This window comes from Cricetulus griseus (genome assembly GCF_003668045.3).
Source record: "Cricetulus griseus strain 17A/GY chromosome 1 unlocalized genomic scaffold, alternate assembly CriGri-PICRH-1.0 chr1_0, whole genome shotgun sequence".
NCBI lineage: Eukaryota > Metazoa > Chordata > Mammalia > Rodentia > Cricetidae > Cricetulus > Cricetulus griseus.
This window is the reverse complement of record NW_023276806.1, coordinates 260,818,841-260,834,083: the sequence shown is the minus strand read 5'-3', so window position 1 is coordinate 260,834,083 and position 15,243 is coordinate 260,818,841. Positions and strand designations below refer to the sequence as shown.

At 53.8% G+C, this 15,243-nt stretch overlaps 1 protein-coding gene across 8 annotated transcripts; it reads right to left on the bottom strand.

The window, feature by feature from the left end:
- Positions 1-4,223: 4,223 nt before the first annotated feature.
- Positions 4,224-14,054, bottom strand: Aire (autoimmune regulator). Of its 8 annotated transcripts, none has more exons than XM_035451635.1 (14): positions 13,920-14,054; positions 13,414-13,588; positions 13,037-13,192; positions 12,572-12,646; positions 12,001-12,114; positions 10,834-10,991; positions 10,584-10,664; positions 9,122-9,237; positions 8,132-8,231; positions 7,349-7,504; positions 6,309-6,430; positions 6,121-6,217; positions 5,434-5,502; positions 4,224-4,304 (listed from the first exon to the last, which is right to left on the bottom strand). In XM_035451635.1, exons 1-14 carry the CDS (start codon positions 14,052-14,054, stop codon positions 4,224-4,226), a joined length of 1,635 nt encoding a protein of 544 aa, XP_035307526.1. The 8 variants fall into 8 exon arrangements, with proteins under 8 accessions (XP_035307526.1, XP_035307527.1, XP_035307528.1 ...); XM_035451636.1 differs by having other exon boundaries at positions 9,122-9,234; XM_035451637.1 differs by having other exon boundaries at positions 10,855-10,991.
- Positions 14,055-15,243: the final 1,189 nt, after the last annotated feature.

The window sequence follows — 15,243 nt, the reverse complement described above, 5'->3', positions numbered from 1 at the left end:
GGTGGCATTGAGGTCACGGACAAGAAGGCTCTTCGAGGCTTCCAGTCTATCGTCACTCACTTGACAGCCTGTGTGTGACGGGCATGTGGCGGCAGGACACCATTCATATCAGAGTCATCCTAGGAACTAGCTTGGGACTCGGGACTGCTTTCTGTAAATTCTGTCTGTCTGTCTGAGGCCTGTAGATTGTTCTTCTCGGAGATTGCCTCCTTCGGAAACTGGAGGGTCTCAAGGATGTAGAGAAATATTTTGGAATCTGATTTGCTGCTCCCAGGGCTGCTGGATGCACTATTTCAGTGCGTCAGGAGTCTCAGGATGGCAGCTTGGCGCCCTGGGTCATAGTGCTCCTCCCATCTTATTGGCCCCGCCCTCCCCTACAATAGCTGTTCTGTGAACATCCTTGTTTTGGAACACGCCATATTATTGTTTTAGTTTTCCTCTGTATCTTGCAATCTTTTTTTGTTAACTTGGGCCCTCATTTGTCTTTTTCACCTGTGCTTGTCCAGGGTGAACATCTAAAATGGACTTAGAGCATCCTGAAACAATACAGCTCTTAGGTTTGGGGTCAGGAGCCTGTGTCCTCAGGTCTCCTTCCTGTCAGCTCTGTGTGTCTGTCTAAGGACCCATCTTGAAGGCGGGCCATCATGGTGGGGGCTCAGTCATTAGTGAAACAGGAGATTGGGCCCAGTGGCACTGCCTGTAATCTCAGCATTCATAATGCAAAGTAAAAGGATGGGAGCCAGAGGCTAGCCTGGGCTACATAGTAAGACACCGTCTCCAACAATACCAACAACAAAAGGAGACCCAGACACACACACTCACACACACACACACACACACACACACACACACACACACACACACACACGGGAGACTCGGGGAGGAGAAGCCAGCAGTAAGCTACAGGGAGTAGACACCTGCCCATACCTTGATCTCCTTCCAGCCACCAGGGTCAGCAGACCTGTGTAAGCCTTGGTCTGCAGTGCTCATCATAGCAACCCCATTACACTCAGGGGAAGGCAGGCTTAACTGCTCTGTAGCCTGGAGCAGTTCACACACCAGCTTGCTTCGCTCACATACCCACCTGCTGCTTGCTCAGCTAAGATCGGGACTATCGGGGCAGTCCTCGTTTGGGTTCTGGATGAACAAGACAAACCACCCACAGACAGACAAGAACAAGAGATGCTTTGACAAACCCATGGGCTGCCCATGAGAGGAGCCAAAGAAAGTGAGGTGAGAGCTACAGGGACAGGGATCTGCCCCACCTAAATGCAGAAAGCCATGTTTCATTACTTTCAAAATACCAGCTAAAAGCCTGGCAGGGTGATGCACATCCTTAATCCCAGCACTTGGGAGGCAGAGGCAGGAGGATCTCTGTGAGTATAAGGCCAGCCTGGTCTACAGAGTGAGTACCAGACAGCCAGAGAAACCCTGCTTCAAAACAAAACAAAACTAAAAAGCTAGACTCAATGACAAAGTGAAGCAGGCATTTGTGGACAGTGGGGGCTGATGACACACAGGAAGAGGACAGAAGGAAGGGGCGGGGCGGCCTGAAAGTGTCCTGCTGCACTTCCTCCCCCAAATAAGTCAAAACAGACTTATCTTTTGTTTCCTCAAAGAGCCTGTCTATGGGTGGCTTCGTGGGGCCAGGACCTGGGTTCAGGTCCCAGGTAGGAGGAAGCTAGAGTAAAAGGAAAGGGCTCAATTTCTGGAGGTCTATGGTCCCCATAAAAGGGGGTGGACCTGGATTTCGATCCTTCTTGGACTTGTCCAGAGAAGTGTTCTGGCGATGCTGGGGGCTCTTTATTGTCCCCCAGGATTCCCAAGTGGAGACACGGGGTACCAGTGCTGCCCTGTGAGGAGCCAGTCCATGGCTGGGAAGGGCTGGGGTTGGACCCCTCCTCCACTTTTGGGGAGGGGTCACCTGGAGAGAATTCTATGGAACTATGTCAGCATGACCATGGCGGTATCCGGGATTCCCTGGGCAGCTTCTTGGCAAATCCCAGCTCCCCCCACACCCCCGCCCCAAGCCACCCCTGCTGTTCCCACCAAGGGTGGTGGTAGTAGACTCATTTTGTCTGTGATCTCCCTCGCCAGAACATCTCACAAGAACAGCAGCTGTGTGCTGCAGTCCCAGCTTCTGGGAACCCCCTCCCCCCCACCATGGTAAACAGGGACAGAGTGTTCACACACAGGCACACACATGCCCACACCCACTCAGGCAGAGCCCTGCTCCGTGTGTCTAAGTTTTACAATGAGCAGTTCTGAACCAATGCTTCTGAGTCCTTCCTGACCGCACCCAGCTTCCACACTGAGAAGGCAAGTGTGTCTGTAGCACTCAACATCATTGACAAGCCACGCCCATCTATGCCAGTTCAAGTGCATCTGTGACACTCAGTTTCCACACTGAGACGTTTGAGTGCAACCGGGTGGTGGTGGCACATCTTCAATCCCAGCACTCGGGAGGCAGAAGCAGGTGGGTCTCTGTGAGTTTGAAGTGCATCCATGGAACTGAGATCCCCCCCTATTCCCCACTGGCCCCTGCCTCTGGTACAGGCAGCTGCTCACTCATGTGTATAACAACAGTGTGGACAATAGTCAGATGCCAGCTATCCTAGGGATAGCCTTCAGGAGTGCTAAGCTGCACTCACCATGGTGCCCAGAACTAGGCATCTTGGTCATCACCTCTAGCTATAGTCTGGACTATTTCAAGACACACATAGGGACACACAAGCCATGCATCTTGGCTAAGGACACTGGCCTAGCTCTGAACCCCATGCCTGGTGAGGTCTGCAGGCACCACCTGCACATGTCGATGTGCCATAGAGGTCCCGTGGGGTGCATCTGAGGGCTCTATCTGGAGATGAGACAGGAGAGAGCTCAAGACTGGGCTTAGCCACACACACTTGGTGAGGGCCTGATTGATATGGGATAGCCACCTATATGCTATGAATATGTGTTGCTTTTATTAGTTGATAAATAAAGCTGATTTGGCCAATGGCCAAGCAGAATATAGCTAGGTGGGAAATCAAAACAGAGATAAGAGAAGAAGACAGAGTCAAAGAGTTGCCATGTAGTAGAAGTTTCCAGAACATTACTGGTAAGCCACAGCCATGTGGTGATACACAGGTTATTAGAAATGGGTCAATTTAAGAAGTAAGAGCTAGCCAATAACAAGCCTGAGCTATTGGCCAAATCATTATAATTAAGCCTTAGAGTGGTTATCTGGGAACTGGTGGGAGGGCTGAGAAGCCTCCAACTACAGCTGACAATCTAGGAAAAGAGTAGAACAGCCCGTATTTCTGATACCAACACAAAACCTCTGCTCTCACTGTGGTTGGCTGGTGACACTGGTGACTCCCATGCCCAGTGTCTGTGCTATGTGAAGGTCAGGCCTTCCTTCCACTGTGCACACAGGCTCCCTGACCTCCTCCAGGCTCCCAAGCCATTACACAGCATACCCCTGTCCCTTCTGCAGTTCCAGCTTCACAGTCATTACTTTGTCTAAGATATGACTGTTTGCAGAAACTGGGCCTCTCACTAGAATAGCCCTCTAGATCCTGCCTGGGAAAACACTCAGTGATAGAAGAGATACAGCAGAGATGGAATTTTAAAAAACTGAGTAAATGAAGTGACACTGGAGGTGACTGAGGTCTCAAGGATGAGAAGCCAGACACATGGCATAGCAAGGACAGAAAATTCCAAGTGTCAAGGACCTGGCATAGAACTGAATGATGGGAGAAGGGGCTGGCACAGGGGGACTGACACAAGGGTGGAGATGGGATAAAGCCACACAGGGTCTTGGGGACCATGACAGGGCCTCAGGCTTTGCTCCAAGGGTACAGGGTGCTGTTCACCCCTCCTTGTGCTTTTTCCTCAAGTGAACCCCTCTTCCATAAGTGAACCCCTTCCACCCGACATAGTGTCAAGCACCAGGAGTATGGATACCCCAATACAACCACTACAGAGCACCTCAAAGCCCACAGAAGTGATTTTAATTTCAGGACACAGGATGGCCTTGTGTTCCCACAAAGACCAGGACCACCTGCAAGCTGGGTACTGACAGCTGGAACCTGCCAGCTCTTGGTCCTAACCAGCCCAGCTGCCGGAGTGACAGAGCACATCCTCTCAGAACAGAGTGGCTGTAAGGCTATTCTGCCTCATCCGATGACATGGCGTGGGGGGCTGGTGCTATGCTGCCCACCCTCCTGGGTCTCCTGGGCTCAGGAGGAGAAGGGTGGTGTCTCAGCTAGCGGGCGTGACATGCTCTGGATGGCCCACTGCAGGATGCCGTCAAAGGAGTGCTGGAAGAGAGTAGCACAGAAGTCCAGACCAGCTGGACCTCCTCAGAGCTGGTGCCCACCCCGCCGTGTCTATGGAATCATCACCACCCTGACATGAAGGTATCACCCACCCTGACCCTCTAACAAGGTGGGGGGCTGAGACCTGAGGCCCCACAGGACATGCCAGTAAAGCACTTCACTGGGTGTTTTTTTACAGCAACATGTAATCTCTTGGCTTGGCTGCCAGGCTGTCCCTTCCTCTTCTTGGTGGCTTTCTGAGCTAGATCCTTCCCCTCTGCTCAGGAGTCAGGAATCCTATCAGGACTAGGAAGTCATGGGGGGCGGGTACTCATTTTTTCAAATGCTCATTCATGCTGGGTCATCCATCTCTCTCTGTACTTCCACAGAAGGAGTTTGTGCCCTTCCAGTAGATGAAGCCCTGAAAAGTCTGGCTTCTCGGTAATTCTACCGCCTCCTCTCCTTTCTTCAAAGTTCTTAGAATTTATTCCTCCTGTTTCTAAATGTGTGATGTTTGCCTGTACAGGTTCCCGAGGAGGACAGAGGCGACAGATCTCCTAAGGTAGAATTATAAACAGTTACAAGCCACCTGACATGATTGCTGGGAACCGTACTTGGCTTTCTGCAAGAGCAAAGTACACTCAGCCATTGAGCCATTTCTCTTGCCCCTCAGGTTTTTGAGATAGGGTTTCACCTAGTCCAGACTAGCATCCACCTCACAATCTTCCGTCTGCCTCCCAAGTGCTGGGAACCAACACATCTGGTCAACCGGGCCATCTTAAGATGCAGAAGCCTGAGTTGGGAGGGGTAAGAGAGAGGTCCCTGAAAGACCACCCTACCAGCTCTCCTTCAAGAGTCAAGAGCTTAAGTCCCCTGGTTCTAAAGTCCTGAGGACAATAGGACTTCCAGGTGCCAGGCTCTTGGGAGGAGGAGGAGGGGAAGGATTACAGGCAGGAGGAAGTCAGCTCATCTCCTGTAGGACTCCACATCCTGGGGCTCCTGCATGGAAATGGTGTCCCACTGTTCTGGGAAGAGCAGCAGTGGGGGTGAGGCGGCACTATACTGCTGGGAGCTGCCTGACTTGAGGCAGCAAAGGAGTTGGGAGCACAGCCAAAGCCAGGTGACACATTACCTCATTCAGGAGGGACTCCAGATCATCCCTTTGCAGAGCAGGCTCATGACCAGCAGAGTCGTCCCCCACCTAGAACCAAAGAGTTAACAGTCAACCCAACCTAGCGGCAGGCTGGGGACCGGAAGCAGGACTCCAGCTTGTAGAAGCAGCAGCCAGTACCCCACCACAGAGCAAACTGACACAGAGATTCTCAGGCTGGGACTGAGGGTCAGCAGGTGAGTGGAGCTGGGTGGACACCTTTGAACCCAGCACTAGTCTTTAAAAAAAAAAAAAAAATGTGACACAAGTCTTTAATCCCAGCATTTGAGAGGCAGAGGCAGGCAGACCACTGCCAATTTGAGGCCAGCCTGGTCTATATCGTGAGTTCCAAGACAGCCAGAGATCTGTAGTGATACTCTGCCTCTAAAAGTCAGAAACAAAGCCCTGTGGTGGTGGCCCACACCTTTAATCCCAGCACTTGGGGGATGCAGAGGCAGGAGGATCTCTGTGAGTTCCAGGCCAGCTTGGCCTACAGAGTGAGTTCCAGGACAGCCAGAGCTGTTACACAGAAAAACCCTGTCTTGAAAAACCAAAAAAAAAAAAAAAGACAAAAACAAAAATAATAAAATGGGACACAAGGTTAGTGGATATGGCTTTAAATTCTCCTCCACTTCCACAGGATTCCACCTCAACTGGCCACACACTGACCTTGGCAAGCACAGGGGCTGGGCGCGCTGAAGTGGGCGCTGCCTCGCCTGGCGTGGGAGTGGGGTCTGCAGAGCAGGACTTGCAGCGAGGGTTCGTCCTAGAGGAGTGGCGAAAGCTTGCTCGCGTCCGAGAACCTTCCAGGTGCATGGGGATGTTGACTACTCTCCCGCCTGCACCGCCTCACTCACCCTGGTCGGGCTGCTGCCATGGGGAAGTGGCAGCGCCAGTGGAAGGCGGCAGCACAGTGTGTACACCGCAGCGTGTCTGCGCCATCCCCGCACACACCACACCGTGCGCCTGGTGCCGGACCCTGCAGGGGTGTGATCGAGCAATGTGGACAGCAACTCAAGGCCTGTGAGGTGCTCGCCATATGCCCCACCAACCTGGTTAACCCGGAAAACTCGTGGTTGCAAATCGCATGAGCGGGACTGTAAGTTCTGATGCTTTGGTGTCCAGGGAAGGCAGGGGTGACCCTAGCAATGGTCATAAAGTGCCTTGCATGCTAGGGTCAGTTCATCCAGCCCTGCTCCCGCCAACTGTCTGGCTCCAGGGGAGCTTGTAGGGAAGGTGGCTGCCGGAAGTGGGCAGGGCTTGGGGGATTCTGAGTCTCCCAAGGAGATTCTGCCTTTGCTGTCCTGCCTCACTGGAGTTGCGTGGAGGGGGTGAGGGGAGGCATGTGTTGCCCAGATAACGAAGCTAGGCCTTTTCCTTCCTTCCTTCCTTCCTTCCTTCCTTCCTTCCTTCCTTCCTTCCTTCCTTCCTTCCTCCCTCCCTCCCTCCCTCCCTCCCTCCCTCTCTCCCTTAATTCACTATTTGTGAGTGTCTGCATGGAGACCAGAGGACAACTTGCAGAGTGAGTCTCTCCTTCCACCATGTGAGTCTTCGGGATCCAACTCAGGTCCTCAGGCTTGGCTTGGCAGCAAGCCCCTTTACCTGCTGAGCCATCTAGAAGACTCGGCTGGATTTTGGGACATCAGAGTTGAGTAGCAGGGTTGAGAGCCATGCAAGAGTCCCTCTAGTGCTTTCCCACAGCCCCTGTGCCTCCTGGTATACCCCCTCCCTTAGTCAAACACATTCCTCCTGGCAGAGTCCTCCTGGACCACTGGAATGTCCTTCTAATTCCTAGCCCCTAGGGGTCCACTAGCTGTTCTGTTTTGGGTTTACCATGCCCTGTAGGTCAAGAGCTCCCAGAAGACAGCACCTAGGTCCCAGGGGTCCCCTCACTCACCTGCTGCCCCTCAATCCCAGCACTCAGCAGAGGCAGGGGGGTTGCAGAAGGTGGGGCCAGCAGGTTCACATAGGTGATGGCAGCGTCTGAGCTGGCTGGGAGCTCTCTGGACAGGCCCCTGGTCCCCTCTGAAGCTGACCTTAGCCCCAGGAGGATCTGGAATTCAAGGGTCAGCACTCAGGGCACTGCTCAGCACCACAGGAGTCATGACTGGACTGCTGTGGTGGGTTTGAGGTTGAAAAGGCTTGGTGCAGATAGTGACTCAGCATCCAATTCCCAGTATCCACATGGCTGCTCACATTGTCTGTAACTCCAGTTCCAGGGGATCTGACACCCTCACACAGACACACATGTAGACAAAACACAAATGCACATAAAATAAATTTTAAAAACAGAAAAGAAGGGCTGGGTGTGTGGCTCCATGGCTCTCAGCAAACTCTTCCATCCTTGCCATGTTCGAGCTGCTGACAGTGGCCCCAGGGCCTGTCAGAGCAAATTGGGTTTCTAACAGGATGTGGGGTGTAACAACAGAAAGTTACCAAAGCTTTTGGGGAATTTTAGGAGTGGTGGGAATGTACCCTGCTCAGGCCCACAGAGCAGGAGGAACTGGGCCATTGTAAGGACAAGCTCCCGAGGCCCAGCAGGGAATTCACCAGAAAGGTTGCTCAGGCTGGAATAGAGCATGGCACTACAGCCAGGACAAGCAGAACTCACAGGAAAAGCCAGAAGGTAGGACTGTCGAGGGACAGAGAAAAGGAAGGGGATGACCCAGGATGGGCATACCGGGGTCTCTGCAGGTGGCTCCAGGGGCCTGGACTCCTCAGGCTGGGACAGGTTCTGCTGGACTCTGCCCTGGAGGCAGCAGGAGCATCTCCAGAGGCCGCTATTCACAAGGCCATCAGTCACAGGCATGCAGGACAGACAAAGCAGAGACCATAGGCACACACACACCCCAGAACTGCATGGCAGGGGCAGCTTGAGGACCCTCCATGTCACCATGGGAAACCAAACCCAGAAATGGTTAAGTCGGTTACCACAAGGGAAGTTCAGTAGGATGAGGGTTATTTAGCCCTGGAGGGTGGCCTGGCCAGAGGGTCAGTGTCCCCTAGACTGTGTCTCAGCTAATCTTTAAGAATTCCCTATGCTCAGTAACCCTCAGTGCCTGTGCCTGTAGGCATGGCCCAGGTGTAGGCCCTCCCTCAACCACATTGATCCATCCTCAGAACATACATGTTCCCGTAGGGATGGCAGTGGGGCAGCAAGGATAGGAGGGGAAGGACTCTGGTGGAAGAGGACCAGAGAGACCTGGTAAAACAAGGGGCACAGCCAAGGCTAGAACACCACAGACTGCTGCACTCCCCAGATCAAAGGCCTGTGTAATCAATGATGGGGTGGAGAGTGTGACTTTGTGGCTTCTGTGTCCCCCACCTTACCTGAGAGGCTTAGGGGGACGTTGGGGAAAAAGACCTGTGCCCAAGGAAGTTTGGGCTAGGAACCTGGGGTGAAAGGCATAATATGCGCACCTTTGCCTTGGGGCACTGTGTTGTGGCTGCCTTTAGGCCTATTGCCCTGAGTGAGCCACGTGGCAGGAGGGAAGGAAGGTGACATGGTAGGAAAATCCTACCGTGCCCATGGCCAGTGTCCTAAAGCACGGCTCTTCCTGCAGGACCCTTACTGTCCATGTGTGGGGCTAGGCTTCTTCAAGGTCAGCAGATAAGGACAGTGATGGATCTGGGGGACCAGGATACAAGTAGCAAGGGGAACTCTGCTCACCTGGGGATCTCCCGCAGAGGTGGGGACAGGCAAGCCAGGTGGAAGGCCCGGGGACAACCATCACAGCAGATGAGCTCACCTCCATCGTGGCACACAGCACACTCATCCTCGTTCTTCTGACCAGGTGAGAGGGGCCCATGCAGACCCAGAAGGGAGCACAGTGCCTGCCTGAGAGCCTGCCCTGGAGAGGCTCCTCCTGCAATGCTCATGGCCAGGGACCGATTCCCAGATTCCCTCCCTGCTCCATGGATGGCCCCTGCCTGGCCTCTGTGCTGCCCAATGTCTTTACAGTACTAGTCCTTGAGGGTGTTCCTCTCTGGAAGAAGCACTGGGTACCAAGCAAGCCCCCTAAGTGGACTCCAACTACCAAATAGGATAGTGGGTAGATGGGTCTGTTGGGTTTCCTGTCAGCCCTGGGTACCTTCTGTCACCCCCAATTCCCCTCCTTATGCTTTTGTCAGGGTAGGTGTAATTTTGAGTCTGGATACCGCCTCCTCAAGAAGCTCCCAGATACCAGGCTATGCTAGCCCTGCACAGAGACCACCAAGTTCATGGGAATACTTCCGTGAACTTCCGTAGGCCCCCAAATACCCAAGGCACATTTGGGAGCAGAACAGAACTAGACCCTTCAACCTTTGATATCCAGGGCCAGCAGAGTGCCTGGCTCTGAGGTGTTGGGACATATAATCAATGATAGCTGGTTCAGGCACAGCCAGCCAGCGGTGCTGGGGAGGAGAGGGTGAGGTTGATGTCCCCAGGGAACCCTTATACTCCAGATTTAGCAGCACTTCTGCCCCAACTCCAGCTAAGATGCTTTTTGTAGGTTGGAGAGATGGCTCAGAGGTTAAGAGCACTGACTGCTCTCCCAGAGGTCCTGAGTTCAATTCCCAGCAACCACATGGTGGCTCACAATATTCGTTATGAGATCTGGTGCCCTCTTCTGGTGTGCAGATATACATGGAAGCAGAATGTTGCATACATAATAAATAAATAAAATCTTTTTTTAAAAAAAGATGCTTTTTGTAGTCTGGAGTGAATGTGTGAAAAAAAATTGTTTTTTGAGACAGGGTTTCTCTGTGTAGTCCTGACCGGCCTGAAACTCATTTCGTAGGCCAGGCTGGCTTCAAACTCAGAGATCGGCCTGCCTCTGCCTCCTGACTGCTGGGACTAAAGGTATGCACCACCACCACCCAGCTGAATGTGTGATTTTAAAAGACTCTGGAAGAACCTCACCTGCTCTGACTAATTTGAAATCGTGGGAAAAAAACCACTTCCAAGAAAGAGCAGAGGGGGAGGGAGTAGGAGGAGAGAGAAGGGAAGGAGGAGGAGGAAGGGAGGAGCCCCTCAAGGGCAGGAACTCAGGCCTCTCTGGGTTCCAGGCAGCTAAATGCCCAGGACAAGGGACAGAAGATCTGGGTGAAAAATGATAGAGAAGCCAGGCTCCCCTGTTCTTGGGGCTTACCTGGTGAACCTGGGGCTCACTGGAAAGGGCTGGAAGGGTAGGGACCCCACACTGTGGGCCCATTCTCTGCTCATCTCTACCCTATGAGACACGCAGGATAATAATGAGGTGGCCAGGGCAGATCCAAGTGGCCACCAGGACTAGGTGCTTCTGGGAAGTAACTCCCAATCCCCAGGAAGAACTCCTGGCTATGTTGTGGGTGAGGGGAAGCTATCCAAGGCCCAGCTCCTCAAAGATGGACATACTAGACAATGCTTTCAGGGATAGTGACCTGGACTCCCTTGGCTCGGACCACTGGCTTTACGCTGCCACTACCACGGGTCTTGTTCTTTGCATTGCCACTGGGGTCTTCAAACTTGCTAGGAGTGTAAAACTCGCCCCCAACCTGGATGCACTTCTTAGAGGAGCCTCCTGGGAAGAGAGGGAAACTGGGCCTGAGCTCACATCAGGGGTCTGGGAGAAACTGAAGCCTGTCATTCCTCCCCATCCCCTAATCACAGCCAAGTCTCAGGCCTGGGTTCTGGATATAGTGAGGGATTCTTTGCTGGAATTTACTAAGATAAATAGTGTCCACTCATCAGCTCAGAGTAGGGCCTTACTGGAAACGGACTTTGGAGATGTAATTGTTTAAGATGATGTAGTTCTAGACCCTAAATCCAATGTTCTAACAAGGAAAGATGAAAACAGAGACACACACAGTCAGACAGGAGAGGCATAGCCACAGCCCAGAAGTGAGCACCACAACAGCACTAGGTGCTAGAGACAAGGAAGGGACCCTCCTTAGCCTCCACCCACATCTTGACTTTGGAATCTGTGGTTATGGTAGCCCCAGCAGAGTCAGACAAGAATCTTGGGGCTGCTCTAATGGGGACAGGCCAGGGCTGGCATCAGCTCCCAGGCCATCCTGGCTGTCTACAGCATCTGGTGCCCAGGACAGAGAAGATGCTGGAGAGCAGATACTGCAATGGTGAGTGGCTCCGTCCTGTCCAGATGACGTGGGTAGTGTATAAGGTGAGACCTGCTAGCCTACCCAGTAGGTAGGCAATTGTGGAAGGAGCCTGGATAAATCATGAGGAGACTGTACAGGACATACATGCCTGGGGCAAGGGCATTTGGATGTGGTGGGCTGTCCTCGGTGGGCACTTGAGAGACCTGGAGAAACTGTCTAGGGATGTCAACTGTGACTCAGCTGCACCCACGAACGAGGGGGTGGACATTCAATGCCTGGATGTGACAATGGCCCAGTGGCCCAACAGAAGGCCTTGCCATGTACGGATGGGCCTTCAGCATCATTGTACCCCAAAGCCAGCAGAGTTTCATAGGGGCACACTAGCTGCCTTGTTCTCAGCCTTGGCCACAGCCACAGTTGCTCCCGAGGGCCTGGGTCTCCCTGGCAGCCTGCTCCCCATGCACTTACCTGCCTCAAACACCTGCTGGATAAGGATCCCTTCCACAGCCCCTCGGGTTCCTGGGACCTCCCCAGAGGACACAGTCACAGCTCTCTGGACGGAAGCCGACATGGCCTGGATTCCTAGAGAAGGTACAGGACAAGAGGATGCCCATGTACAAACACAAGCACGGGTCTGCGGGACGGCAAGTGTTCGCAGAGTTGAGCACAACGATAGATTAATTAGGATCTCATGATGCGGGACCTGCGCTGTTCCAGGACACAGAGTTCCTAGGCCATCTTGGGGGGGGGGGTGAGGACCAGGAAGTACGGGTCTATGTGATACTGGGATTGGTGTGCCGTTGACGGTAACAAGGTTGGGCCCAGCTGAGGAGCAGGAATAGTTTTGTCATGGCTGTTTCTAGGCTGGCCTGAAGGTTGGGAGCACTAAACAGGCAGACATCTGGGAGGAGACACTCAGGGCAGTGTGGGTGGGGTGACTGGCAACATTTTTGGACTTGGCCATCCAGCTGAGGCCAATGGGATCAGATCCCCACCAACCTCGACACACACAGCCCCTTGTTCTCTTGGTCTTACTCACCATTCCCCAGCGGGAGGCGCTGTGACTCCAAGTTGCCCTCTGGCTTCTTAGGGGGCTTGGTCTTTGGATGGGAGCCTGCTGAGGGGAGTTGGAAGCAGCATGAAGGCAATGAATGCCCTTTCTGGGCTGGGGTGGTGTTGGTGGGTCCAGGGTATAAAGTGAGGCGGGGGAGAGCACCTGGTAGGGCCAGACCAAGGGATTTCCTGACCCCCTGAGTGTTCTTAAGCCAGGCTAGGCCGTTTCCTTCTTCAACGGAAATGAAATCAAAACCACCTGCCTGCCTCACCAGCCAGGAACTCAGCCTTCAGAGCAGGAAGAAGCTGAGAGGTACTGAGCCTCCACCAGTGCTCAGAGGTGACTACGGCTCTAGCAGGCTGGCCCTGGGCAGGCATCATTGGGACAGAAGCTCCTGCGAGCCAGTTGGAGAGGGCCCTGAAACCCTGGCTAGCTCCTCTCCCTGAGTACCTGGGCTGGAGGAGCTCTTTGGGGTCAGGGTTGCTGGTGGGGTAGCACGAGGTTCCTCTAGGGCTTTTCTCTTGGTGGGGGGTCTGGGTGGCAGTACAGAGATCTTGGGACCAGCAAGGGGCTTCCTCCCCTTCCTGGGCTGGCTGAGGTCCACATCTGTAGCAGGAACAAAGCCCCCCCCCCCCCATCTTAGAGCCTTTTCCTCAGGGTAGGCTCTAGAACAGGACGCTCTTGAGGAAGGTGAGCCAGACCTTTGCCCCTTGCCTCTTAAGATCCAGCCCAGTTCCAGTGACTCCCTGAAACACTTAGCTTAGACCCATAGCCTCAATGCTACCCACAGGCTGGGATGGCAGGCACCACCGTCAGCACAGGCCCACCTTTTGGGAAGCCGTCCAGGATGGTATGCAGGCGGCTGTACCGTTCCAGATTGTAGTCCTTGAAGAGAACCCTCCAGAAATCCAGGATGGCACCACTGTCCTGGGTCAAGAGCCAGGACAGCAGGGCATGGAAGGCTTGGGGGCAGCCCTCCTTCTCCTTCAGCCGGAGTGTCTCCTGAAGTGACAGTATCAGGCTACCTGTGCACCCGCTACTTCCAATACCTGCTGCCTCTTTTGGAAAGGAGACCTGCCTATTCCTGCCCTTTCCTGGATTCTGGGAAGTGGGGGTGCACAGGATGTGAGGTTAGGGGACTCACCTGAAACTTGTCCTGGAGAGGTCTCCTGAGGAGGGCTGAGGCCGCCCCTTAGCTGGTGTGTGGGCCGGGGGTGGGGTGTGGGGGTGTTGGGGGAGTTATAGCATGGGTGTTGGCAGGGCTTGGGAGGGATCTAGGTTGTGGGGAGAGGCGTGAGGAGACCGAGAGGTGCTAAGGGGGCCAGGAGCCCACCTGGAACTTGTCCTCTGGAACCACGTCGTGGTCAGCCAGAGCGTGCAGCAGCGGAAAGGCGCTGTCTACCGCCACAGCGATCTCGGTGCGGTGCAGTCTCAGCAGGCGGCGCAGCGTCCCGTCCCCGCCAGCCATGGTCTCCACAGGAGTGCGCGTCACCGCCCCCTGCTGGCCTGTGCGAGCTTGCGTTCCCTTCTCTCTACCTTGGGTGTCTTGGGACTATCCGGGGAGGCACCTGTGAGCCAATATACCTACTCCCCAGCTGGGGAAAGGCGACGCCTGCTTTGCTCCATGTCTCTGTTATACGTTCAACCAGAAAAGAGCAGAGGCTGTTGTTCACCCTGGAGCCAATCAGCGCCTGGCTTCTGCAGGTTGGGGACAGAGACTGTTCTAGTGCTGGGTTTAGGAGGCCCTACACAGCTGGTATCCACTTCCTGTGGAGTCCAGGGTAGCTGCCTGGGCTGGAGGTAGAGCCCTGGATTGGGATGGAGGCAAGTCTCCCTGTTTATGGCTAAAACCAGGACGGGCTGGGAAGACGGCTCAGTGGACAATTTGCCTGCCCCAGCAAGCCTGAGGAGCTGAGTTATCCCAGTGCTGGGGAGGCAGAGACAGGAGCCTCGGGACAGCTCACTGCCCAGACAACCTAGCTGAATAGATAAGTTCCAGATCCCACAAGAGAACCTGCCTCAAAAACTTGGGAGGAGAGCAACTGAAGAAAACACCCCAGGCTCACCTCTAGCTCCATATACATGAACACACACACACACACACACACACACACACACACACACACACACACACACACGCACACATGCACACACTCAGGCATGAAAATACAATGAATTAGAAAAGAAAGGGGACTAGAGAAGTGGCTCAGCACTTAAGAGCACTTGTTGCTCTTGCAGAGGGCCCAGGGGGTTTGGTTCTCACTACCCATGTGATGGCTCACGACCTACTCATAACTCCAGTTCCAGAAGATTTAACACCTTCTTTTGGCTTCTACTGGTATGACATGTATGTAGTGACCAAAAACATGCAAGCACATGCACATAGAATAAAATAACTGTGGGTCGGGGAAGGTGAAACAGTGTTTCTAGCCACACGCTGGCTACCCAGATGGGCCAGCACCTCTGAGAGTAGCCACAATAAGAAACCAATGCAAAGGGCTGGACAGTGGACCTGGCTGGGAACCCGTAGCTGTTCCCGACCCAGGGCTGGAGCGATGGAATGAAAGATTCTAGCAGGACAGTGGAGATGGTTCATCCTGTGTGCTGATGCATAGAAACAGCACATGGAATATCTCTGAGCTCAGAAGTGGCCAGCA

Excerpts from the sequence above, each read along its gene's own strand:
- Aire (XM_035451635.1), bottom strand. The coding sequence starts at position 14,054 with ATGGCTGGCGGGGACGGGACGCTGCGCCGCCTGCTGAGACTGCACCGC. Across the intron at positions 12,647-13,036 it reads AAAGAGCTCCTCCAGCCCAG|GCTCCCATCCAAAGACCAAG; the intron begins GTACTCAGGGAG and ends TCCCCTCAGCAG. Across the intron at positions 9,238-10,583 it reads GTGAGCCCCAGGTTCACCAG|AAGAACGAGGATGAGTGTGC; the intron begins GTAAGCCCCAAG and ends TCACCTGGTCAG.